General features: G+C 51.6%; 8 protein-coding genes across 8 annotated transcripts; 5 read left to right on the top strand and 3 right to left on the bottom strand.

Annotated features, from left to right (window-relative positions):
* Positions 1 to 519: 519 nt before the first annotated feature.
* Positions 520 to 1,806, bottom strand: UCRPA7_3767 (putative dna repair protein dds20 mei5 protein; the record flags this gene model as incomplete). Its single annotated transcript, XM_007916384.1, has 3 exons — positions 520 to 585; positions 1,006 to 1,216; positions 1,283 to 1,806. 3 exons carry the CDS (start codon positions 1,804 to 1,806, stop codon positions 520 to 522), a joined length of 801 nt encoding a protein of 266 aa, XP_007914575.1.
* Positions 1,807 to 2,161: 355 nt separating this feature from the next.
* Positions 2,162 to 4,745, bottom strand: UCRPA7_3766 (putative ubiquitin-protein ligase sel1 ubx2 protein; the record flags this gene model as incomplete). The annotated part of the gene is made up of 3 exons (XM_007916264.1): positions 2,162 to 2,541; positions 2,592 to 4,661; positions 4,718 to 4,745. 3 exons carry the CDS (start codon positions 4,743 to 4,745, stop codon positions 2,162 to 2,164), a joined length of 2,478 nt encoding a protein of 825 aa, XP_007914455.1.
* A 569-nt stretch (positions 4,746 to 5,314) lies between these two features.
* On the top strand, positions 5,315 to 6,476 carry UCRPA7_3765 (putative wd domain-containing protein; the record flags this gene model as incomplete). Its single annotated transcript, XM_007916256.1, has 4 exons — positions 5,315 to 5,319; positions 5,831 to 5,846; positions 5,900 to 6,237; positions 6,290 to 6,476. 4 exons carry the CDS (start codon positions 5,315 to 5,317, stop codon positions 6,474 to 6,476), a joined length of 546 nt encoding a protein of 181 aa, XP_007914447.1.
* A 192-nt stretch (positions 6,477 to 6,668) lies between these two features.
* On the bottom strand, positions 6,669 to 7,481 carry UCRPA7_3764 (putative frg1-like family protein; the record flags this gene model as incomplete). Its single annotated transcript, XM_007916302.1, has 1 exon — positions 6,669 to 7,481. One exon carries the CDS (start codon positions 7,479 to 7,481, stop codon positions 6,669 to 6,671), a length of 813 nt encoding a protein of 270 aa, XP_007914493.1.
* A 312-nt stretch (positions 7,482 to 7,793) lies between these two features.
* On the top strand, positions 7,794 to 9,046 carry UCRPA7_3763 (putative clavaminate synthase-like protein; the record flags this gene model as incomplete). The annotated part of the gene is made up of 2 exons (XM_007916387.1): positions 7,794 to 7,854; positions 8,145 to 9,046. 2 exons carry the CDS (start codon positions 7,794 to 7,796, stop codon positions 9,044 to 9,046), a joined length of 963 nt encoding a protein of 320 aa, XP_007914578.1.
* A 2,458-nt stretch (positions 9,047 to 11,504) lies between these two features.
* On the top strand, positions 11,505 to 13,151 carry UCRPA7_3762 (putative pheromone-regulated membrane protein; the record flags this gene model as incomplete). Its single annotated transcript, XM_007916352.1, has 1 exon — positions 11,505 to 13,151. One exon carries the CDS (start codon positions 11,505 to 11,507, stop codon positions 13,149 to 13,151), a length of 1,647 nt encoding a protein of 548 aa, XP_007914543.1.
* Positions 13,152 to 13,736: 585 nt separating this feature from the next.
* On the top strand, positions 13,737 to 14,468 carry UCRPA7_3761 (putative thioredoxin-like protein; the record flags this gene model as incomplete). Its single annotated transcript, XM_007916183.1, has 2 exons — positions 13,737 to 13,875; positions 13,942 to 14,468. 2 exons carry the CDS (start codon positions 13,737 to 13,739, stop codon positions 14,466 to 14,468), a joined length of 666 nt encoding a protein of 221 aa, XP_007914374.1.
* Positions 14,469 to 17,079: 2,611 nt separating this feature from the next.
* Positions 17,080 to 17,611, top strand: UCRPA7_3760 (putative paired amphipathic helix protein; the record flags this gene model as incomplete). The annotated part of the gene is made up of 2 exons (XM_007916189.1): positions 17,080 to 17,103; positions 17,159 to 17,611. 2 exons carry the CDS (start codon positions 17,080 to 17,082, stop codon positions 17,609 to 17,611), a joined length of 477 nt encoding a protein of 158 aa, XP_007914380.1.
* Positions 17,612 to 26,546: the final 8,935 nt, after the last annotated feature.

The following is a 26,546-nucleotide window of genomic DNA, read 5'->3' as shown; positions in this document are numbered from 1 at the left end:
TTGGGCGGGTTCTCTTCGGTTGTGGATCCGCCAGGAGCGAGAATATAATCTGTCTCATGCAGAGTGTCAAGGGTGTGAGGACCCAAAGCAAGAGTAACCTTACCAACCCAGACACTCCAGCAGGTAGCTGTTTGCAAGATATTGGCTTAATCTACATCAGTCAGTACATCCTATATCTTGGTTCAACATTTATGTCGATTTTTACAAAGCAATCCTCGTGAAGAGGTTAAACAACCATCTAATTGAAATGGTCATTCGAAAATGGCGTATATATAAAAACAAAGCAAAGAATCTGCAGAGATCATACAGCCACAGACACGCCCTTGGTCGATGAAGGGCCAGAACTATCTTCTCCTGTTAAGGCTGTCTAAGTATTATCTGTCTACGAGGGAAAGCCACATTATTGTATGAGTGGTAACATACAGAACATCTTGCAGGAAACCGGCGTCCGTTGTTCGCATCGCCCTTGGTAGCGGCAGCTGCCTCGCCAAGAGCCATGAGCTTCTTCTTCACCAGGCCTCAACAGGCAGAAACGGACTCTGCGTTCTTGAAGCCGGCGATATCGGCCAGCTTATCGTAGTTGATCTAGAAAAAATTCAGCATGCATGTCAATGATACGAAACGGGTAGGCTGCTTGTAAATGAGAATGTGAGAGCAAAGCTACCTTCGGGAACGCGCCATCGAAGCACTGGAAAACAGGCTGACTAGACCTAACGGCCAGAAGGCTATGGTCTGACCAGCTAGCCCGAGGGAGACCGTGTCTGCCCGGAGCATTATATGCTGGTTTCCCAGTTTACTCTGGTACTCAGTGAAATACTGGGTGACCAGTTAAATGCTGGGTCCCAAGTCAAAGGCTGGTTGCCCAGTTAAACAAGTCTATCTATACTGAGGATAACCCTAGGAGTGTGGGATCAATATGCAAGCTTCGTAGCATTACAAATAGATCAAAGTCCTATTAAAAAGTCAGCTGAAATCACATGGGGTAGCAAGGGTAAGGCATTCTACCTCATCAGCCTCCTCCAGACTCTCCTGAGTGCTTGGGTGCATCTCTGAGGATGCAAGGCTGTTGTCATCTGGTTCATCGTCGCTGCCAGGAATCTCGGCATTTTCATCACGACTGCCCATTTGTGGACGAGGCATGGGGGCCTCGTCAAATCCCTGGTAGAACTGCTTCTGCTTCTGCTGCATCTCCTTCCATGCCTTTATACCGCCAGCACTAAGCCACATAGTCAGCAAAATCTGAGATGAAGGTGACCAATTCAAAGAAATACAAGCAACATACTTGGAGACCCTCTCCTTGACGATCACAAAGAGCTCCTCTGCGGCCTGTCTGCTTCCAGACTGCCACTTCCCAATGAGATCCCTGAGTTCTTGGTCGACTGGCTCACCAGGGCGCTTGCTCTTGGACTGGCTCACGATGCGCTGTGCCTGGCGCACCATCTCAAGCTCCTGATCCAGCTGCTTGAGACGCTGAATCTGTTCTTTCTTGTGCTGTGCGACAAGGGATAGGAGGGGATTCTCTGTGTGACTCAGGACAGGAGACTTCAGCTTAGGGGAATTATGGGTTTTGTGCGCTTTCTGTGGTGACGCGATAGGTGAGTCGTCTAGAGAATCGTGGATTTTCTCATCGAGAGCTTCGATGATCTGACGTGAGTTCTGGGCCTTTGAACTCAATGGATGAGGTGCTTTGCTAATAGCAGGGTCTTCTGTGGCTTTGGGGCGCTTGATAATAGGGGAGGTAAATGGCCGACGAAGGGTTGCGTTCGCTGTATCTAGACGACGCTTCTTCGAGGCGGGTGTGGACATTGCGAGGAGTAGCGGGGAAGATCTTCGAATGGGAGGTAAACAAGTATTTAAATACCTAAAACAATGCAATATTGCATTCACTGCTCGCACATTCTTTATCGGGCGAAGAAAAGAGATGAAGCGTGTCGAAGGTAAAAGATGCAGGTTGAACCTTGAAGGTGAATGAACTCCCGCGGCAGGTGCATTAGCGGCTGTTTGTCGAAGCTCTGCCTACTCCATCTAAGTAGCTAACGCCACAATGTGTTGTGGCGCTAGCTATGGGGTACCCCGGAACGCCATTCCTGAATGCAATTGAAAAGTGCTAAACTACATACATAACTACAGCGGTTCTTATGCCTTTTCCCCGAGCTTACATTCAATGTCCCACACCACCTGCAGCCCATTGTGCAAAATTGGGGTCTCCAGGAGGAGGGAAAAGACCACCATTGTTCTGTGCAGCTGGTGGAGCAGCCTCGGGGGCATTCTGGCCTCCCTGTTGTTGCTCTCGTCGACGCCTAGCATTCTCCGCCTGCTCTCGTTGATGCCTGTAATAGATGAAGAAAGCAAGAGACAGAGCTAGCGCCATGATGATCATGGTATCCATGAATCCTTCATCGTCTTCTCCTGTAATATGTGGCCCATCCCCACCCGGCATTGCATCGTCATAAATATCGTCGAACTCCATCTCATAATACATTCCTTCATCTTTGATGAAGTTGGCAACCCACTCGCTCAAAGACCACTCCTTCTTTTTAGCTATAGATCAATTAGCAGATTATCATGGTGTATATGTTCGGTAAACGTACAAGGCTCATCCTGAATGGAGTTGATACGGCCATGTGTAAATGTGTTCCACGCACTTCTCATGCGCAGCTTGAGGAGACTCAGGGTCACCGGGAGATAAGCCTCATCATTTGTAGCGAGTGCGTTATCATAGTAGCGTTTGGCGAGATGGTAATCCTGGTTTAGACCCACCCCGTTCTCGTGCATCCAGCCCAAGTTGAAGAGGGCTTGTGCACTTTGGTGATACTCAGACGCCCCAGTATAGCACTGGACCGCTTTGTCGACATCACGCTCTGTCCCAATACCGTTGAGGTAATAGTCTCCCATCTTTACCAGGGAGTCAATGTTACCTTGCTTGGATGATCTTGTCCAATACACTAGCGCAAGTGAAGGGTTTTGGAGAACATGTGGCTTTTGTGAGGCTGCTTGATCCAGCCATTTGATCAGTATGGACTGATCCGGGTCGAGCATATACGCAACATTGTTCTGTGCTGCCTCATAACCTTCCTCAGCAGCATGAAGATAGCCGAGCAGGGCAAGCTCATGGTCCCCATCATCGTACGCTTGATTGGCTTCTGTCCACGATGAGACGAGCGGCTCAGCCTTTTCAGCCACGCTCTTGTAGTATCCAAGAGCCTGCGCACAAGCCTTGTCGCGTCCAATGCCGTAGTGAATCATCTCGGCAAGATAGTACTGGGCCTCGATGTGATGATATCTCGCAGCTAGCTCAAAGTAGTCATTGGCGATCCGAACATCTTCTGGTTGGCCTCGATCCAAATAGAGCACGCCCAGCTCCACTTGGGAGAACGCATAGTCCTGATCAGCCGATGCCTTGAAAAGCTCGGTGGCCTTGGCAATGTTCTTATCAACACCGTAGCCATGTAGTAGCATCAGACCCAGAGCGTACTGAGACTGTGCATCTCCACCATGGGAGATACCGCGTTCGAACCAGAACTTGGCACGATCAAAGTGCTGCTCTACGCCCTCTCCTCTCATGTACATGCGGCCGATGAAGCCTGCAGCCTTGGCAGCGTATTTGTCTAGTCCCGGTTTGAAGTTCTCGTCAACCCGGCCATTGCTCTTCCAGTACTTCTTAGCTACCATAAAGAAATATTTCTTGGCCATAGAGAGATCCCGGTCCAGACCGCGTTGGCCCTCGTAGTAAATGCGCCCAAGATTGAAAGACGCCTTGAAGTCGCCCTTATTCGACATCAAATCTAGATATTCAATGATATCCTCGATAGACGCATAGGCATCAGAATTGGGCGAGGCACGGATGGCGTTGATTCCCGAACTGGACACACTGGCACCTTCACCGTAAATGCCTCCGAGGTCATCCGCCACTCGAGATGCCTCACGCGCCCATGCCATGCCTCCGGGGGGGCCAGACCGGTACCAATCCATAACCTTGTCGGCCACTCGTTTGTAGTATTTCGTGGCCGACTCACAGCTCCTCGGTGTGCCGATACCGACATGATGACGATTCCCAACGGTCATCTCGGCTCTGGTGTGACCGCGGACAGCTGCAAATGTGTAGTAAAGCAGAGCTCTCGCCTGGTCGCGTTCAACAGCTCCTCCCACGCCAGTCGAGTACATGAACCCAAGCATATATAACGCTGAGCCGTTTCCATTCAGGGTTGCAAGCTGCTGGTAGAAATTGAAAGACCTCTTGAAGTCTCTTGGATGCGAATAGTTGCCGTAGAAGTTGATTTGACCGAGTAAGTACAGCGCATCCGAGTTGTTCTTGTGCGATGCGGTCTCGAGATGCTTTACAGCTTCGAGAAGTGGTCCGCTAATTGCCTTCGCCGGTGTGTCCTGTGGTGGAGCGCTGATACGCAGGCTCGGAACAGCCTTCCACGCGTAGCTGAGAATTGTCCCAAGGAAGCCGGACTTCCGTCGTCGCTTATGATGTGTCGTCTGATGTATCTTTCGCAGCTCTGCTAGAGCCAGATCGACGTGGTCCGCCCCGGGTTCGCGGTACGTATGGCTTGCATCGTGGCTCGTGACAATCTCTGACGGGCCATTTGGTATTATTGATGTAGTAGTGTCATCGTTCTGCTCGGCGGCGCCTACGGAGAGGGCCTGCAACAGCACTGCACGGTATCAACATTAGCTCTTGCAGATACCACGGGGATCAAGAACAACGTACGCAGCGATAAGTAGATGAAACCGATCATGACGGGCTGGAAGCGGCGCAATAAACAGTGCGCATATCAATGAATCATAACATATTCCTCCACAGAGTGTGCCTCCTTAGTATGAGGTGGTAGTGTTGAGGATCGAAGCTCGTTGAGGCAAGCTGTCGTGTCGTGGGAATTACAAGCTGGCCAGATCAGCTAAGCTCGATGGCGGATACATGGTGGACTATGCACCTAATTAGCGGCCGATTGGTCATTGGTGGGGCCCCATCTGCAACACCCGCAGACTTGGAGACATACCGCTCAAAAAAAAAAAGTTGACGTATCTAGCCGTCTCATGCTGTAGCCCAATCATACCTATAAGATTGAAGGAAAGCATATCAAACAGGCGCCAATTAGCGACGGGTCCGTCACTCAAGAGTCCATGAACACATCTTCTCAGATAGGAGGCTGATATATCCTCATCGTCTCCAAGGCCGAGTTTTGGGGCTTCACCAACTCCCCGCCCCCACCTCACTTACACAGCATATTAAGTCCGGAATCCGTCAACAGCAAGCAGGATGTATATACTTGCAAACGCCGAGTCCTACCGCTATACTATCCGCGAGATGCTGTATGTTCTTGAGATAATACCTTTATCCTCAGGACTAGCAGCAATCTCATCAGATCAGAAGCTATCACTTTTCAATCCTCTCAGTCTGCGAAAAGGGCCACTCAATGCCGTCAGCACAAATCACGGAAACATCAAAGCCGCAAAGGCTTTCGACCCGTCAAATTTAATCGTTTGCACGGCTGGGGAGAATGGATCAGTATCACTATGGGATCTTAGAGTCGATGCGTCCCGCGCTCAGGTTGCGCAGTTGAGCGGTAGGCTCGCTCCCTGCTCAAATTTCTGAACATAGCTAAGACGAAGTATAGGAAGTCAAGCACCAGTGCTATCGTTAGCATGTGCCGTTTCAACCGACACAGTCGCTGCGGGGACAGAATTCACGAACCATCAAGCCTCAGTCTTATTGTGGTGAGTATTTACTTGCGTGGTACTCAAACCAAGGAGATATGTTGACGAGGGCCAGGGATGTTCGCAAGGGCGCAAGTCCATGGCTTCAGTACAATGAAATTCATAGCGACGACGTGACCGAGGTAAGTTCTATTACGCAAATCGTCTATAGGTTCGTCTAACATTACATCGCTAGTTGAACTTCCACCCAAGTGATGCCAAGAAACTATTGTCTGGTTCCACCGATGGTCTAGTGAACGTCTCCGACACAAGGACTGCGGATGAAGACGAAGTTGTCATCCAGGCCTTCAACCACGGCTCTGTTCACCATGCAGGGTTCTTAAATAACACAGAAGTCTATGCTTTGTCACACGATGAGAAATTTGCCATATATGACACGGCAGAGGAGGAAGAGAAAGGCTCTGCCACCAACGACTTTGGCGATATCCGAGAGGTTCTCAAGTGCCAATACGTTGCAAATGTCACGCCGAAGTCGAACGGAAGTGGAGCTGTGGTCGGAGCAGGAGCACAAGAGTGAGTATGGCCGATAATATGCGTCTCAATCCTAAGCTGACACTATCACTAGTCAACAACTATTTCAGCTAATACACATGACCAAGAATGGTGCATGGAGCTTTGATGCGGAGACGGTCGTCGGCCTTCCAGGGGCTCATGGCGAGGAGCTGGTTCGGAGCTTCTGCTTTTCTGACCACGAACAGCTGGTATTTACTGCTGGAGAAGACGGTCAAATCAAGTCCTGGCGGCCAAATTGAAGACAGAAGCGTTGCATATATACCTCTTGCCAAGTCACCTTGTTCAACACCGCCTGATAAAGACTGATGCTACCCGCTGTGTCATGGATCCGGCTTCCCTGTTGTCCCTACGGAGGATCAAGTGCTAGTCTCTTGTCGGACAAGCCATCCGACAGACTCGGGACAATTTTCTTGCAGAGAGAATCCTTCTTCTCAACCAAACTTGTCGTGCTTGTTCTTGACTTTTATGTCGAGCAGCCTTTCATGGTAATCGCCTTCCCGTCGAGCCTTCTTCAGAATCTTAACCTCGTCTTCCTCTAACCTCCTACCAACTGCCGCCTCAAGCTCTGCCCTACTGATCTTTTGATTCGCCTTCTCTGCCTTCGTCGCCTTGATGCGAGGTTTGAACCGTGCCTGCATACGGATGCGGACTGTCGTATCAAAGCTGATGTCGGTTGCATCGCCACGGGCTTCGGGCGCGGCATTAGCCTTAGATGATGTGGATGCTTTCACCGTCAGGAAGGTGTCCCGTAAGGTCTGTATTTGAAAAGTACCGGGCGTGTCGGCGGTAGCAATGAGGACGAAAGACTCGAGCGGAGTGACTGCCTCGGTCGTGGCGGACAGAATGCCATACTTGTCACAGCTTAAAAGCTTCCCTTGATGGCCCTTGAAGCGGTAGTATTCTGTTCCTGAGATCTTGTTTGCAACCCACACCTGCCGGACATCATGTGGCTCAGCGGTCTCCGGATTGGAGTCGACGATGTTCTCGATGGGTAAGGTGAACACCTTTCCATATGCGTCGCATGACAAAGCTGTGGGCGGCTCCGACGGTAGGACTATCATCACTGGCCCGGATACATCTGTGACTGCCTCGGCTGACACCCAGCTGTCGTCGTTTTCATCGTCCTCCTCTTCAGTCTTGACAGCCTTCAATTGCTTCCCTTCATCATCTGCAGCCTTTTCGCCCTCGGTTCGCTTCCTCTTCTTCGCCTTCTTGTCGCCCTTGAACGTGAGCGGCTTGACCATTGTTGGCTTCTAATGTTGCAGTAACGCGCCAAACATATGAAGATCAAGAATCGGCAGGGTTATTGTTGGTGTGAGATACGTTAGTGTTGCGCAGCTGTACCAGAAATTGAAGTCATTGGAAGCTTGGACCTTTTGCAACTGGCCCAGCTTACGTAACGCTAACTGCCCCTCTAAGACCAGTACCCCTGTTACCTTGCTCTAGGGCCATCACAAGCCGAAGCTATCTTGGTTCGGAAGGTGCGACGAATAAGAACGTGGTCAAATGCTTTTCTGCTAAGCACAGGTCTCACTGCTTTCAATTTCACATATCGCATGATCGTGATGGCGCCCATAGCCCAGGCCGTTACCGTCTCTCTGGAAGACCTCAAGAAAGGTGCGAAATTTACATAACTGCTGTCTTCCTGAGCTATGTCAGTGCAAATAGAGATGTGGGCTAACGGATGTTCCCATGAATCTAGGCACGGTCTCGTTTGAATCTTTGCAACAAGCATTCGGGCCAGACTCGTTGGGCATCCTCGTTGTCAAAGATGTCCCACCGCAATTTGCGGACCTAAGGCACCGGCTGCTATCTTATTCTTCTTATCTTGGTAACCTGTCTAAGGACGATCTGGGTAAGACAGCTCCTTATCTTGCATGGCTGATCATCTGCTGATGGTGGTACAGAGAAGCTCGAAAATGAGAAGGCAAAATACCTGACGGGATGGTCCTTGGGCAAGGAGACCCTGAAGAATGGCCAAGTGGACACTCTCAAGGGGTCGTTTTACGCGAACTGTGCATTCTATGTCGACCCATCGCTGTCCTGCGCGGTACCCACCGAGGAGTTCTCGGAAGAGACCTTCCCTGAATATCTGTCTCCCAACATCTGGCCAGAAGAAGCAACTCTTCCTGGCTTCAAGTCCGCTCTTGAGGACTTGTGTCGGCTCATAATAGATGTGGCCGTGTTAGTAGCAGGTGCCTGTGACCAGTTCGCTGAGAAGGAGATACCAGGATATCCAGAGGCCTACCTCCAGCGCATGGTCGCATCATCCACCACAACCAAGGCCCGGCTTCTGCATTATTTCCCCGAGGAAGCGGGTGCTAGCGCGGTGAACGGTGACAGCGGTGACGAGGATGATTGGTGTGCCACGCATCTGGACCACGGATGTCTGACTGGCTTGACGTCTGCCATGTTTGTTGATGAGAGCAAGACGAAACCAGTTGCTCCGAAGTTCGAGCCGTCAGTACCACCGTCACTTCGTCCACTTGATGAGCTTCCAGAGTCACCAGACCCGGCGGCAGGCTTATATATCAAGTCACGGACTGGCGAGACGGTTCAGGTCAAGATTCCCAGGGACTGCATCGCGTTCCAGACGGGAGAGGCTCTGGAGCGGATCACGGGCGGGAAGTTTAAGGCAGTTCCACATTTCGTCAGGGGGGCGCGCGCTGCTTTAAGCGATGGGAAGATCGCCCGCAACACCCTGGCCGTCTTCACGCAGCCCAACCTTGGCGAGGAGGTTGACATGGATCAGCACATCACGTTTGGCGAGTTTGCGAGAGGAATCGTGGCCAAGAACACGGTCTCCTGAGGATTGTGCAATGCGTCGCGTTCAAGTGTTCTGATAGGGGTCAGAGTTATGACGGGAGCTAATGGATGGTCCGGAACACCGGTTTGGGTAACCCGCCCCCGGCAAATCTTCGCTGGCATGAAGTAGTGCTGCGGTGCGTGTCCAAATGTTTGGCAGACACCGGATAAGGCCTCGCTCAGATTTGGTCAATTTCGTCATCCATATCTCGCATCTTCGATGCACTGCAGCACCTCACCCGTCGACAGGGGCCAACAAACTTTTTTTTAGCTGACACTGCATCCCAAACCAACCCAATCCAATCGACGCCACGCGCCAGGTACAGTACAGGGAAGAAGGGATGGATATTGTCGGGAAACCTTATCTACCTGCATTGGCGAATTTCGCCTCAACTTAGCGAACACCACTCTTTCTCTCGGCACTAGATATTGGAAAAATTCTAGCAATATAGGCTGATTGTTCAACAGCCGCTCCTCTAAAAGAGTGAGCCCTTCCAGACTGTGACCTATGTGGGACACTGCAACATGTGAAAGCCATTCGTCCCAGCTCGAGAGCTTCTAGAACATACCCGCAAAAGTGCAGCGAAATGGAGACGACTAGAGCACCGACTATAGGCAATGGCACAATTGACACAATTGACACCCCACGCGTCAGCAGGCCCAGGAGGCCCTCATCCGCGAAGAGAAACCGCAAGCGCTGCGGCGATTTACAGTTTCCCATTTTTTCCAGGAGAGCGGCGGCTCCACTCCGGCCCAATATTCCGAGACTAACAAGATAACAAAAAATGGGTATGCAATGACTCGAGGCCAGCACCGCCGCACCGCATTCTGGGAAAGTACCATCCCCCCGTATTCCATTCCTGCTCATTCGGGCTCTTGGGAAAGCTTCCAAGATAGCTATGGATACCTACCTTGGGTATGTTTATGAATAGTTATGGATACTTGGGCTGGGCTGGGCTGGGTGCGATGGGGAAAGCTCGAACGTCTCCACCAGCATCAAGTCGTGCCTTCCTTGCCTTCTCCCTTCTCTTGCCTAGGTGCTTGCTTGTTTGCTTTACATAGTAACAAGAGTGTTACGCGGACGCGGGTGGAGTCACCCTGAGCGGACGTCAGTCAGTCAGTCAGTCACTTCACGCTGATCTGATATCTACCTACCCCAACCTGCTGCTGCCGCTCAACCCGGTGCCATCTCCAACTTTCGGTTGAGTGTACGCCGTATTTCCTTCGACTTACACCGAAGTGCTTTCCCCCCCATTTAACCCCCCACCAACCCCAACACGGCGTGAAGGTGAATTGGCGACAACAACGGTCGCCTTCAAAGGCACAATTTGGTGCTCAGTCACAGCTTCACGCCGCTGTCGGACACACACTCGCTTAGATCAAAGGACATGTCGTCTCGCGAGGATAACGGAGAATCAAGCCGCGACACGAGCCACAATGCGTCGCAGATCAATGTTGCCGGAGCCGCCGGAAAGACCAAAGAGAAGAAGAGAGTTGGATTTCTGAACGACCAACAGTCACAGGCTGGACCAGTGGCCGCCTCACAGAATCAAGATGATTACTTCTCAATGTCCCCGCCCCAAGGAAGCAGAGGAGGAACACCCGGCGATGGCCCCCTGGACTCTCCTGGAAACAGAGACTCTTTCAATAGGGCCGAGCTGACGTCTGCTCTCGAAAAGATCCTTCAACCAGAGCATCATCTTGGACCATTGCCATTCCCCCGTCCGGCCCTCCGCAAGCAGACCGTTCCGGAGCACCCTACGGAGGCTCTCTATGATCAGCCCCTTCGGTCCGAAGTTGAGGCCAGAAACCGAGCAAATCGACTTGCCATTTCCGTCGAATCAGCCAATCAGTCGAGAACCTCCATTGATCTGGATGAGTACTCTCCAGGGGCTTTGACGCCTGCCTTTACTGCAGATCCCATTCTTGATGATGAGCTGGATGGGCATGCGGAAACTTCAGCTCTCACTGGGGGAGCCGAGCTTCGGCAACGGAGGGGGGCTCGCGAAGTTGCAAACGACCTCGTGAGAACCCATACAAGGAGGAGAAACGCTATCAGCGTAGCCCCTTCCCCAGGCTACGAATCTGGTGCACGGTCGGGTACTGCGACTCCAGTTGCGCACGACCTTGAGTATGTGCCACGGCCACAGAAATATCGTGGAGGCATCCTTGGATCACTTCTGAAGCTCTATAACCAAGATGAGAAGCACACCAGCAGCGGCGAGAGCAGTGCTCCAGGGACGCCCCTTCTACGGACTCCTAACAGGACTCCTAACAGGACTCCTCGAAGCTCGCCGCCCGGCTCTTCACCTACCACCCCACGGTTCGATCGTCCTTCCACACCTCGCACTGAACGTCCACGCACTGGACTGTTCGCCCTCCGGAATCACCACTCGGCTTCGACGCTTGCTGAGCTGATTGGCTCGTCTACTACACTTGCCGCACCAGCATCCTCCCGTGACATGCCAACAGCTGTCTCGGAGAAGTTGAAGCAGGAACGGGAGAGAGAAAAGCAAAGAAAAGCTAAGAAGGACAAGAGAGGTTCCTGGTACGGTGGCTCCGCCAAAGCCCGTGCTGAGGACGAGTACAAGATCACTAAACACATCGCGGAAATTTTGAGCCGTCATCGCTACCTGGTCAAGCTCTGTAGAGCTCTCATGATGTATGGCGCGCCGACCCATCGGCTTGAAGCCTATATGGCAATGTCAGCACGGGTCTTGGGAATCGAAGGGCAGTTTTTGTACTTGCCAGGATGCATGATCATCTCTTTTGACGACAGCAGTACTCACACGACCGAAGTCAAGATTGTCCGTGCAGGACAAGGTGTTGATCTTGGTCGCCTGCGTGATTGCCATGAGATATACAAAGAGGTGGTCCACGATCTCATTGGCGTTGACGAAGCGACTCGTCGTGTCGATGAGTTAATGACACGAAAGGACAAATTTCCAAAATGGATGCGGGTGATCTTTTACGGATTTGCAGCCGTATGTGTAGCACCATTCGCCTTCGAAGGGCGATGGATCGACCTACCAATTGCTTTCCTCTTGGGTTGCATATTGGGCATCTTGCAGCTTGTCCTGGCTCCATCAAACGAATTGTATTCAAACGTCTTCGAGATCACTGCCGCTATCATCACATCATTCCTCTCACGGGCTTTCGGTTCCATTCGAAATGGCGAGTTGTTCTGCTTCTCAGCACTCGCGCAGTCGTCCATCGCCCTGATCCTCCCAGGTTACATCGTTCTTTGCAGCAGTCTCGAACTTCAAAGTCACAATATTGTATCTGGAAGCGTGCGGATGGTGTATGCCCTAATATACACTCTGTTTCTAGGCTACGGAATCACGATTGGCTCCGTCCTGTACGGATATATGGACGATAATGCGACCAGCTCTGTCCATTGTACAAATCCTCTGAACAGGAACTGGTATCTGCTATTTGTTCCGCTCTTCACGCTCTGTCTGTGTGTTGTGAATCAAGCAAAGTGGAAGCAGACGCCCGTAATGCTGTTTATCTCGTTTGCTGGCTACTGCGTCAACAGCTACTCCAGCACTTATTTCCAAGGCAGTTCGCAGATTTCTAACACACTGGGAGCGATGACCATTGGCGTGCTTGCAAATCTATATTCAAGGCTGGGTCGCCACGTGGAGAATTTTGCCCTGGACCTGTGGGAGTATCAGATTGAGCCTCGCGTCAGACGATTCAGGAGAGGCAGCAAGATTCATGAACCTGCATACCCTCTGGGCCCATACTCTTCTGCTTACGATGTAGAACAGAGCACTGAAGATCTCAAGGCGCACACGACGACCCACATCCCTCGTCAAGTCGGATACGGTCTGGCAGCTGCCGCCATGTTACCCGCGATCTTCGTTCAAGTGCCATCCGGCCTGGCCGCTGGAGGATCACTGCTCAGCGGCGTGACAAGCGCAGATCAAATCACCCGTAATGAGACCGCGTCGAGTACAAGCTCGACCGGTGATCTCAACGACACTGCTTTTACGGTTCTCTACAGCGTGATTCAAGTCGCCATCAGCATTTCTGTGGGGCTTTCGATTGCGGCTTTGATAGTTTATCCTCTCGGGAAGAGGAGAAGTGGGCTTTTCAGCTTCTAACAAACGTACACGATATGGAGTTATGCACTAGGAGTTTAGAGCGTATGAAGCACGAAGCATGAATTAGACTGGTACAGCATCATTTAGACTTGGGGGGTTAACGGCTGGACAAGGCATAAAAGGAGCATTCCCAGCAGGTAGTAGCTGAGGACTAATTAATAGAATTCTTTAGACGGGCGTCTCAATGTAAGGGGGTGTTAAAACACCAAATACTTGCTGAGGTCTTGGGTCATGTAGCAATAATTCAACTGTATCACTATCACGACTTGGAGGTTGATCCCGGCCTGCCGCAAGAGCTTCTGCAGTCACCTGCATAGTGAAGTCATCAGCATGTGCCCCACCACAGCTGACAAACCCCACCGCGCATAACCCCTCCATGATGAGCTCAATAGCCAGAGCTTCCTTTGAAGGTGTAATCCACATTGGAAATCACGTCGTGCACGGCTCGGATAAGACGTCGTACTTACGCCATTGACATTCATCTAAGCAGAAGCTTCCATCTCTCTTCAGATTGCTATTCACTTGTAAACTCGACTGGAGACTTTCACACCCTAAGGACTATCTATACCATATCATCATCACATAATGGCCCTCGCACCAAAGTTCAAAGGCCACCGGCTTCTCTTCTTCCAAGATGACCCGGCTGCGCCGGCTCCGACTGAGTCCTTTGAGCCTCTGCACACAATCGAGCTGTACCTGGACTATGTGTGCCCCTTCTCAGCAAGTGAGCTCTCAGTTACCCATGCATAAGACCTCTTCACTCATACAGAGACTAACACGCCGAGAACAGAGCTCTTCAAGACGTTCGTGACGGACGTGGCGCCCAAGATCCGCGCGGACCCGGCCCTCGCGCAGAAGATGCAGGTCATCTTCCGGCAGCAGATCCAGCCGTGGCACCCGTCGTCGACGCTGGTGCACGAGGCGGGCGTGGCGGTGCTGAAGCTGGCGCCGGGCAAGTTCTGGGACTTCAGCGCGGCTCTCTTCGCGGCGCAGAAGGACTACTTTGACGTCAACGTCGTCAACGAGGGCCGCAACCAGACGTATGCGCGGCTGGCCAAGCTGGCGGCCGGCAGCACGGGCGTCAGCGAGGCCGAGTACGTCAAGCTGCTGCAGATCCCCGAGACGGCGGCGGACGACGGCAGCTTGAACGTTGGGAACGGCGTCACGAATGATCTGAAGCTGCTGATCAAGGCGGCGAGGCTGGTGGGTGTGCATGTTAGTCCGACTGTCATTTTTGATGGCATTGTGAACAATGATATCAGCTCGGGCTGGACAGCCGATCAGTGGCTGGATTGGCTTAAGAAGAATGTTGCGTAGGCGATGGATGATATATTAATTTCTTGCACTGAAGTTAGACTGATCAGGATTCCATAGCTACAATCCATCTTCTATCCCAAGTATTAAATCCCAGTTGTGATATTTGTGTTATTGTTAAAGGTTGGTACTCGTAGCGCAATCCATACTTACCTGATGTTGTATACTATGACCTACGGTTTCTGGTAATAAACACCTGTCAAGCCCAAAGACGAAGTGATAAGTTTATTACCAGCCGCAACCAACAGCAGGGTAAATCGATCTCGACCCTCTATGAGGAGGGTGTCATACTAAAACACAATATTTGTTGAAGACTTAAAAGGTGTTTAGGGGTCATGTATTGCTGCCGTCTGGATAACAAGTGGAGGAACATGGTTCGAAAGTTTATTCTAGAAGTTCTGGAACAGTAGATGCTCCAGGTTATCCAAAATTTGGATATGTCTTCTTTTCAACCATGAGTCTTTCTCCCAAGGTTTGGCATAACTTTTTACAGCCTATAAGAGAGCCGCTGCTACATATTATAACCCGAAAACCCCTCGAAGTCACCGACATCATCGTCTTCCCAAGGTGTTATGATTTGTGACAAGCCAAATTCCTCTCTTCTATTGCACATACTTAATCCTGAATTTCGAAATGAAGGCGCAAAATGAGCTGAACAACCAAGCTGGAGATCCATTTTACAACAAAGACACGTCTCTCATGATGTTCGAGCATCTTTCCTGGCCATCTAACAGCTACAGGGAGGATTTAGCAACAACGACCGATCAAGAGTCGCCAATGGCGAAACTCGAGACAAGGACAAACCTCGATTCCGGGGCGGGCTGAGACCTATCTTCTCCTTGCACAGTTATGAAGCGTCTCAGAGCAGAATATACGACTCTACGAGCCATACTACGTCCCAAGTACACGAAAAGCCTGCTACTCCTCCGCTATATTGTAATCAAAACTCCCTTAGGTGATCCACTAGTCTACAACATTCTACGTGCAGGAGTCGGTAGTACTTGCGGACCAGCTAGCAGTGTCATCGCCATCCTTGATGCCATTTGCGCTGTGTCAGTTGCTGTACCACTCTTACCACTGTGAGGTACCGGCCGCTACTAGACGTGTGGGTTCAGCGATCGATGCCATTGCCAACGCCATTGCCGCCACACCGAGCTCGAAAGAACAAGTTGAAGCAATGTCTACCGCCTTGACTTTGGGAATTCCCAATCTTCTCGAGGCCGCAGTGTGCACTTCGCCGGACATGCCTAAAATTGAGTGGCGTGAACACTTACTGAATTTGTGCATCGCAAGTATCCGCGATACAATAGACGCTGCACCTACAGCAGAGTGCTGGGAACTCTTGCATGTCCTCCATAGAGTTTACACCAACATTCCCAGCATATTGCTTGTGACACCGAAATCGTTGGCACAAGCAGTCTTCTTTTCCCTCATCAACGCCATTAGAAACGTTGCTAATGTAATTACTACTACTCCGCCAGAATACATGCAAGTTGTCGCCCAGAGATATAGGTCATACAGTATTCGCATTGCTCAGGACATCGGCAATGGTAATAATGCCATTGCATCGCCAAATAAACCACCACCAATCACATATCCAGTTCAGTATCTTCGGAAACATTACGTTGGGTCATTGTCCAAACAAAATATTCACAACGATGGTTGATGACATGCAGAATATGACAAAGTGCTTGTTGGATGGCATGTATACAAATTGACCGGGATTCTGTAAATACAATTCATCATGAAAGCTCAATGATAATACCTATGAAGTTATCTACACGAGTCGTATTTGGAGTTATCTTTACCCGTGTTTGTGGTTCCTTTAGTTTCAAATCAACATTTTACTTATTCTACCGGCTACCTTAGGCGAACGCACGATGGTAAACAACTTCACGCTAAAGTATTCGGCCAGCGTTTTAGGTATCATAAGGTAATAAAGGTAATAACCCTTCATACAATAATCAACAGATACTGTTACTATTCTTATGACTCCAAATATGCACATCATTTGTCAACATCAGACTAATACATACTTGATGTCAACTGGGGGTGAAAGTTGTGGTAGAGCGCCTCTGTCGTTGTTAGTCTAGATTCCCGGGAGCTTGGGCCACCTGTTCTTAGAACCATTGGATTTTTCAACACCATTCGACCTCTTACAATCGGTCCTCACGTTGAGCCTCTTCAAACTAAAGCAATCAGCCACACGGGAATCGCATATCCAAAGCATTCTTGCGCAAGATGCTCTGCTTCAGTGCTTGTCGGCGGCTCCCAATTGCTTTGATCAGGAGTCGAGCGACAGTCATTCCTCGAAATATAAGATGCTCGACAATTTCATCAACATCGGCAAAGCTCTTCTCAGTAACAAATACATCACGTATAGCATTTCGGAGAGCTTCAACGGCAGCGAGTCCAGGGAAGAAACCAAGTATGTTCGTCTCATAAGCCTTGTTGATGCCTATATTCTGACGCGTTGTTACAGTCTTCCCTGAACGACTCATCATCTACCATGCCGGCACGGGACGGACAACGTTTCTCGCGTGCCTCAAGCTCACAACCATATTTGTGTTCTGCTTCTTCACAATCGTCGTCACTCCGGCGTACATATCAGCAGATGAGCTTCTCAAAGCCGCGGGAGGTAAGTGTCACTCCCCTCTGCGACACCATTCCCTCATTCTACCAAAAGCATCCAGACTAATGCTTCCTTCCCCCCCCCAGTGTTCCTCTGCGGCACCATCCCGCTCCTCATCATCGCCTACACCACCTCGCCCTTCGTGGCCTGGGTGCACCTGCGCCTGCCGCCGTACGCGCGCCACTCGCGCGAGGTGCTGCAGCGCTTCGCGCGCACCATGCCGCCCAACACGCGGCTGCAGGTGACGACGATGAACATGATCGGCAAGCCGCGCGTCAGCGACATGACCGTGTCGGACCTGCGCCCCGCGCACCAGCGCCTCGGCGTCGTCAACTACGTGCGCGACACGGCGCTCGAGAACGCCGCCCGGCCCTGGTGGATGTTCCGCGCCGTCGGCCGCTTCAGCATCCAGCGAGCGTCGTCGGGGACCGCGGATGCCAAGGAGGGCTGGGTCTGGAGGGAGGTCGCCGATGGCATTGCGAGACGGCAGGAGCAGCAGCAGGCTAGGAAATAGTTTGCCCGTGTCATGACGAACTCCTCAGCCCAGTTGCTTAGAACATTGTGCTCGGGTCTCACGTAACTGCCGTCAAGCACGATACAACTCCTGAGACTCATTGCGGACCAGCAATAAGAATTAGGTTACGGCACAGACTTACCCAAAACTATCGGTCACCGGACTAGAGAAGAGCTACTGGTATCCTGACAATCTGAGAAACAAAGCATCTCTATACCGGAGAATGTTCGCTCGAACATTGCGCCGATGTTCAGGTTTAAGATACCCACAACACCAACATATTTAACTAGCTATGTCCGAGTCGGCGGCGGAGGCAGGGCACATGCCCTCACTCTTCGCCGGAGACACCGAAAGCCCATGCGCAGAATCCTGGCATGCAAGCATGGGTTTTGCGCGTGCGCGGACGGGGATGATAAGAAGGCAAGAAGGTGCTCTGATGATGTCAGATTTCTGTGGCCTCCATGTACGATAGCCGAAGCGAGCGGCATCGCCGACCCCTGACAAAGATGAGGGGAAGCTGTATCCTGATACATCCTGTACAACATGATGCCGTAAACGAGTGAGAACGCCATGGCATAGTACGAGATGCCCATAGCTATCAATAGAGCCCCTGGAAGTCCGGAGCTAGAAACTTGCGGGATGTTCGTCGATCTGAACATCTTCAGCAATGATCGCTGTTCTTTGTAACGGTCGCTTACCGCACTTCAAGTGCGGAAGCACGCGGTCGAATGCCGTGAAAAGATGGGGTTGATTATCCCTGAAGTGGCTCCACCATCGAACCCCTGGTCTGGCCGATTAAGAAACCACAATGAGTTGCTATGATCTACCGGCATAATGTACAGGAAGAGAAAGCAAAGGGCAACGAATGGGCATCTTCTTCACCACGCTGATCACAATACGGATGGCAAAGCAGCAGTTTTCCAGACCATAGCAAACGCTTCATTTGATGTTATACAAAGCCCAGGCAAAGACCGTACCATGACGGGTCGGGGCAAAATCCCTCGAGTAAATAATCGTACAGATGACAAAGAAGCCCTTATCCAATGAAAGAAGCAAGAAAGAGCAGTTTCTTGCCCCGATACTTTTGTGCATCCCAAGAAAACGTTTGTTTCTCCACTGAACGCCAGCACGAAGCACTACCCTGTTACCCTGCCGCGCTGTAATAGATTCCGTATGTTTCCCAGACATGTTCGTCATGTGCCCTTCCGCATCGTTAAGCACAAAGAGTCATAGCCTTCGTATAAGACGGCTTCGCACCAATCTCACTAAGCCTCAAAACCCATCTTATGTCTCCAATATGTACACGTTAGCATATGGCCACGAAATCCAGAAAAACTCAAATGCTCGCAGCTAAAGGTTTGAAGGCCAGCAGGTAAGAACACAATTGGTCCATCGAATGATTCGTGTACGGGATGGATATTGTCTCTCGAACGGAACCGACGAAAAAACCATTGTTTCTTCCGTGCCTAATGTGATTGAAGAAACTCAAAAATCATGTCACTTGCGTCAAAATCGTATCATCATCTGCGTTTCGTCATGGACATAGCATTGGAGTCGTAGTCCCATGCCCTCTTCAAGCCGCCTTCGTATACGCTAGCAACGGATTCCTGCCACATGGCTGGGGTCACAAAAGTCTGGACAGGGGCAGCCGAATATTGGTGAGACGGAATCTGCTGCGCTTGAGGCAAGGTGGCTTGTACGGCTTGTATGTCCGAGAGGGTGGGAACTTCGGAGGCACCTGAAGAGGGAATATTGCTTAGAGGACTGCTCGTAGGAGCTTCTGTGCTCGGCTGAGATTGAAGTTGAGGCGTACCAAATGACGTGTTCCACTGGCTGATTATCATCGTTAGCTGCTTGTAGAACAAACAAAAGGAGGTGCATTCTTACTCAAATATTCGCGAAGGATTCCACCCTGGGGCATCCGCAAGAGACATTGCCTGCTGCATAGCAGGTGCCTGGGTTGCCTGGCCGGAAGCCATCATGACAAGAGACTGGACAGCAGGCGAGTCACTTTTGCTGTCCACTGGGCCTGCCGAAATCGGCGGGGAGATGGGATGGCCGGTGTAACTAACTTGCGAATGCTGTACGGCAGCTTGGGTATCTATCCTTTGGTGCTCCATCGAGGAGCCGGTACGGCCTAGGGCGGGTCGGAAACCTGGACTGGGACCTGATGGACTTGGATGAGTGCCCGAGTGGGGACTGCCATACGGAAAGCTAGGCTTCAAGACAAAGGGCTTCCGTGTATCAGCGGAGAAAGCCTCGCGAACGGCATCGATCTGTCTCTGCATGTCAGGCATAGGCCACGCGCTCATGCACTTCTCCAAGATCCGCATGTGACGAGTGAAGTACTCGCGGGCATCTGAGCTTAGATCGGGATCAGGAGAAGTCAAAGCAACCTGTTTCATTAGTCAAAGGACAGTACGAAGACGTAAATCGAGGCATGACATACCAGATGCAGAACAATGCAAGAAAGCACACAGTAGATGGTGAAGTTGATGCCACGCTGCATGCACTGGAGCGCACCTAAGCCGAAATTCTGGAGCACGGATTCCTGTAACCTGCAAAGTAACTTTGCCGAATTGTAACACAGCAACATATGCTGCTTCCATTGACCATCAACGCCGGTCGGTTCGAGGAAGGTCAGCTGAGGCCGATGAAGGAGGATTATACTCAAATGATAATAAGAATGTAGATTTCCAATAAATGGTGAAGGTAGCCACGGCGGAGATCCATCCGGTGGGAAGTTCACAGACAGATCCGCGGGGAGGTCGTTCAACCAGGCGTGGAACGAAGGGTTCAACTGGACAAACTCTGGGTCGACACCCCAATCCTTGTTCCTTTTGACTCGGGCATAGACCTTGTTCAGTCGCCCGATGTTCCTGACCACTCGAGCGAAGTATGTGAAATTCCGAGATACGTGATACTCGGACTCATCGCCATTTGCCAGCGGTCTCGGGACGCTGACGTCAACCGATTCGATTTCCACGGCAAGGTCAGTGCGGCCTGTCTTATTAGCGAATACCAACATTGAAGGGGCGATTTACACCTGCCTTGGGGGGATCCTATCATCACCTCACAGACAAAGATAGTCTGCCAAATTCTGTTTTTGAGGTGGCACTCGGATGGATTTGACCCACAGGGCCGGCCTGCTTTATGATCGAAGTAGTGCTCATCCAATCCCAGATCTTTCGCCATTTGAACGCATTGGACGATACTCATCCATGAACGGTAGTAATAACCGCGTTTTGGTACAGCTTCCCTGGCTTTCAGGATCAACATAAGCGCCTGAAGTGTGCTTAGTCTCGGCACATCCATGAAGGAGTCGGCATGCCCTGAATATTGTTAGCCAATTGCGACAGGACAAATGTTATTCAACTCATACTGGAAGCCAAGGCCAACCATTGCTGCCCTTCTCCGGGCTCATCGGCAATCCGTCCGGCCAAAGAGAACACCGCCTCGAGCACCAAAGGCGACATTGCTTCCCTGTTGCTATGCCATTGTTGGTAGAACAAAGCCTTGTCTAAAACGGGGACGTAGGGATGAACATGGGCGAAGAAAAGATCGAAATAATGGAGAATTGTGTCTTCATCAGGCATCAGCTCGGGAGGTATCCTAATTTTGAGCCCAGGGCCCGATGCAAGAGGCGGCAGAACGCTCTTGTAGTCATCAACCTCCTCTACAGCGGGCTCCTCCTCCTGTTTGCCGCGCATTTTATGGTTTAGATACGGTGCTGTGAAAACTGTCAGTAGCTCACTGGAATAGAGATGCCAGAGTAGTGAGTGGCATACCTGTTCCAGCTTCATTCATCTTTAGAGAACCGAGAAGGTCTGCTAAATCTTGCTGTCCATACTGATCCTGGTTGTAAATATCCGGGGGAGACTCGTGGCGAGACCCTTGCTGGAGAGGGGGTGTAGGAAAGACATTATGTGGCGCATATGAGTGATCTACCACTCCGACCGGTGGTGGTACGGTAGTATAATGAAGTGCCTGACTGGAACCCTGCGGATTCGAAAATTGCACGGATTGGTAGAGCGCGGAGCTGTCGCCATAGTTTCCCTGAGGATTGTACATAGAGGGGTTCTGTTTGGACGGGCCAGCAATCATCTGCTCGGGCTGTTGCTGTTGTGATTGCTGCTGTTGTTGCTGCATGGACATTTGCTGACGGAAGGTGTCGGGCACAGGTGCGGACTCATAGTCGGCAGCCTCATAGACCTGTGTATCCGCTGCACCATCATAGCCGTTCGGTCGAACGCAGTGAAGCTTGAGGCGGATACATGCTGAACATGGCCACGTATTTGTCGTCGCAGCATCACACTTGATTTTCCTTCTTCGACAGCCTTCACATGCTCGCATAACTGTGGTTAGGTTGGGTTAGCTCAACATTCTGGTATGATTACTGCGAGTCATACCCTTCAAGCGCTTATGTCGATTGTGCTCATCTACGAAGACATAATCTATAGAAGAAGGTTAGATAGGAGCCTTAAGCATGTATAACTTTCAAAGACAAGCGCACTCTTCTGTGTCTCCCTAGGTTGTTGCTGATATTGCTGTGGCGCAAATGCGAAGTTCTGCATTTGGGAGTTCTGGGGGAGCAACCGCCGAATGTTGGGATCGTTCGACATGGTGAAAGCGGCGGGCGGCGGTGCATCAGAGGCTCACGCCTCGGCTCAATAAAGACGCTTGTTCGGGGGCAGCCAACATCCAATCCCAAATGTACGGCGTACTCGCAATTAGTGTGTACAGAATCCCCCTCTATTCCTTCTGCCGGCACAGTCAAAAGCGAACGGTCCAATATGCGAGCTAGGGTGACGGCAAGCTCTGGTAAACTGCGCTCCCGGTGACTGGTGAAGAGCGCAAAGAATTGAGCGTTTGTGTGTGTAAAATGGTGAGTTTGGTGAGTAGATGTCGGGGGCGTGCGGTGGGATGAGATGCTGAGATTGGGAGGGAATGTGGAGGGGATGGCGGTCCGGCGACAAGGTGACTTTTTAGTCGACGCGGTAATGGACTCGCTAGTCCTGGGTCGAAGCGGCCGAATCGAATACAGTGGTGGTGGAAGGGGAGGGAGGCTTATTATTGATTGAGATGGGGGGGGGCCGCCTGACTTCAGGTTGAGTTTGTGCGAGACAAGCAGAGAGGCCGCGCCTAGGGGAATAGGATTAGTACGGAGTGCAGAAGACGGGGTTTCCCATTAACCTTGCCAGAGCTATCTTAGTCCAGTGGGCTCTTCTTCAGGTGGCTAACTCAATCAGGGCCGAGTAGCTTTGCCTACTCTTCACTACTATGCTGCGTGTAGTGTATTCGGTGGGACGAGCTACCCCTCGTCGATCCACTCTATGTCTCTCAGTCAGGATGGGGGGGCCCTGGGCATTGACACTAACAGCTTGGGGCGTGAGTGAAGTGAATTGAATGATGTTTCGCCTTGGTCGCCTGGGACCCGGGGGGACGCAGAGACAGACAGACAGACAGACAGACAGACAGACAGACAGACAGACAGGTGCAGGGGAGTCTGATGTTATGACGACGGGCGGGCGAAGCACTGATGAGGCCGCGCAGTCAGACTAGGTCCTGCATAGGTCCCTTCAGTAGGCGGTAGGCGGGTCTGCATGTAAGGTTCGTAGTGTAGTGTATGCCATGCGATGCAGTGTAAGGATGAGGCGGTTGAGTGAGCGATGCGGGCGGAACAAGGGGCCACGCAAAGAGTCGAGAGAGCTTGTAGAGTAGTGCTGAGGCTGGTCAGTGCTAAGTTATATTCCACCCTCGGCCTGCATTACATGTTTCTGTTCGTATGATGTACCTCACGTACCGAAGATTGAGTTGAACTGCTTGCTTGCTTGCTTGCTTGGACGAAGAAGGGTTAACAACCGCGATATAGGACAAAACGAACCGGGTAGGTGGTTGAGGGTGGGTGCGAAGATCGCTTGAAATACTCCCGTATCTTTTCGGCTGCTTTTCTCGAAGAGATTTGCATGCGAAGTACGTATTTGATTGAGTGGCCGAACAGGGGATGCGGCTATGCTCAATGCCTGCCAATATGATCGATTTGCCTGTTGGCGTCTCTTCAGAATCGAGAGAGCGTGAGCCCGTGAGTGTGGGTGTGAGGGTGAGGGTGAGGGTGAGGGTGAGAGGGGCGGGAGGGGGCAAGGGAGGAGGGGTGGCCGGAAAGAAGGCGAATTGGAGTGCAGGTGGAGCACATGGAAAAGGGAATGGAAATCGGCATCATCCAGCTCTAGGTAGCTCTTCTTCAAGTTATTTCCTCACTACCCTAGATACCTTGACGCAGCTTATCACCTAATCGAAGTACATGCGTTGCGATGATTTACTGATTTACAGAAGGAACGACCTTGACGTAGCAAAGTTGGACACCGCGCCTGCCTGATACTTTAGTCTCCACAGTCGTTCTTGCCTTTGTCGCGGGATCTGAGGATAGATACTGTAGGTAACGTGAGCCAGAGGATAAGGACAAGGACGAGGACGAGGACAAGGACAAAGAGAGTGGCTGCACTCGATGGCGATGATGCGGAGCCCCCGCTGTCAACCAAAGTATACAGACCCAGCTAGGAACCCTACTATGCAGCAAGGTGGTACTGTATCTGCTACAGAGCGCCACCGTCGAGGACGGCACACAGGACCACCTGCACCCCACTCCTACGCAGTACCTACCTACCGATACCTTAGGTACGCAGTGCGCCGTAAGTTTAGGTAGGCGGGCGGGTGGAGGTACACGCATGGCATGGCGCCAGAAAGCCCCCCAGGCCGTCCAAAAAGGCCCGGTTAGGGTTTGAGAGATGACCCGGAAAGTAACGACACCCTTTCTCTCAGCACGATACATGACAGTTGGCTTGGCCTAATGCCTGGGCCTATCTTACATTTGCCTAGGTAGCTAGCTCCAGCTTACCTTACCTACCCAGGTACCTTAGCACAGTAGCAAGTAGTACTCTAGATGTGGATGTGGACATATTAGATGTTGGCCATGGCAGTGCATGGGTCTGGGTCTGGGTAGGTAGGTACTACATGTAGGTGTAGGTACCTCAGTAGGTTGGGGAAAGGAGGTAGGTAAATAGGAACAGGGTCATGGCAACTCGTTCCTCCCTCCTCGTTGTCATCATCATCGTCCATCATCCGCCGTATGAACCTCCATGCACCCTGGCTGGACCCGACACCTCATGACATCCATCAGCGGTAGAATTATGTAGCCACGATAGCTTCGTGGGCCAGCCCGACTGAACTAAGTCACCGCCTACATGACTGCCCTATATTTGGACTGCTTTATCTGTCATGGATGAGGACAAGGAAGGAAAGGGACCGCCGAACAAAATATCCCAAACCGAGGTAGTCGTCATCGGCGGGAATTTGCTGGCCGTTCATTCCTCTGTTGTACGAATTGAGTGCGTGCCTTCCTTCCGCAGATTCGATATTGAGTCGAGAGAAGCCACGCTTGATGGCCCCCAACTTGTGGTCACTTACTCTCATTTACATGCCGGGAAGGCGGGACTCGTGCAGTCACCGAGGAAGGAACAAGCCCTGGACATACCAGGTACTGCATAGGACAATCAGTTAGAGTGTGGATAATACCAGCCTGAGTTATGCATGGTATTGCTCGCGAATACTATCTTTCATTTCGTTTCTATCAAACTCCACGGTTCGCTCAAGTGATGGCCTGCTTGAATTTCTCCATGTCAAGATCTCCCGCGACCTCTCTCTCACATGTCTGTGGCTCGTTGCAAAATTGCTGCCAGGCCACCCGACCGACCTTACGTTTAGGGCACCAGGACACCAGGGCACCCCAGTCCCCTGGACTGCACTGGCACACCACAGGTACGTATCACGCCTTACCTCCTGCATGGAACGTGCGGATGAATGGCACAGAACAGACCAGGAGGCTCGCTCCTAGGGGCGACTGGATGGAAGAAAGGAAGCGATGGGATGTGTCCAGCGCGGCGCACCGCCGCCTGGTTCGCGAGCAGGCTTGGCTCGAGCCTGGATGATCACCATTGCTCACCATGGGTCCTGGCCAACAAGGGTGTGACTGCGAGACCGAGATGCACGGCGCCGTCTTCAAGCTTACCTTATCACCATTCCGCTGCCCAGACCTTGCAACGGCCTCGCCTCCACTGCCTGTCATCCCAGCAGCACGCCAGCGGCACGCACTTGGAAGCGGGACTCTTGATATTGCACACGCCCGGTACGACCTCGCGCTTTGCGGGCCCTGCAACAGTGGCCACACCCCCGTGGCCCTTCTATCCAGGATTTCAGCAGCCGAGCTGCGAAGTGGTACCACTTGCGCGGGAGTTGCCTTGGATGAATGACATACGCTCCCCAGCAGCGTGGGGAGGAAGTACAGGGGCAATTCCACCGCAAAAGAGCTGCCGTCTGCACCCAAGCCCTTCCCTTTAATGTGCAGCTTTGGGACCAGGGCAATGCAAGGCCAACTGGCCTGCCAGATGCCACCCGCCCGCCCAACTCTACCACAAACCTTGACCGTTTGGATGCCGGCACCTCCATTCCATTCAGCGGGATCCGCTCCTGGCGCTATGGTGGCCGGCCATGCTGGTGGTCGTGCCGCTGGTGCAACGCTTGCACACCCGGTACATGGCACCTACATTCGCGAACTTGCCAGTTGGAAGGTCGTCTCGGGGGTAGCGGGGCGAGACCAAAAGCTCAGTAACAAGCCTCCATGGAAACTTCTCTCGAGGGTTCGCCTTTATCATTCTCGTCCAATTTCCTTTCGAGCCTTCCCCAGCCAAGCCATGCACCCGTCAGATTACTCATATTTGAGGCAAGCTCCTGCCATTTCACTTTCATATGGCAGGCTTCCGCAACTCCTACATGTCTTTTATGGCTTCCCTGGAAATTGAGACCCCTTCACAGTGCCGGATCAGTGTTTCATTGGCCTCCTGGCGGGGTATCTGCACAAACCGCACGCCCACAATGCGTG

Source organism: Phaeoacremonium minimum (assembly GCF_000392275.1).
Source record: "Phaeoacremonium minimum UCRPA7 unplaced genomic scaffold PA7_03_scaffold_290, whole genome shotgun sequence".
NCBI lineage: Eukaryota > Fungi > Ascomycota > Sordariomycetes > Togniniales > Togniniaceae > Phaeoacremonium > Phaeoacremonium minimum.
Note: the sequence above shows the minus strand (reverse complement) of the source record. Positions and strands in the feature narration are given on the sequence as shown.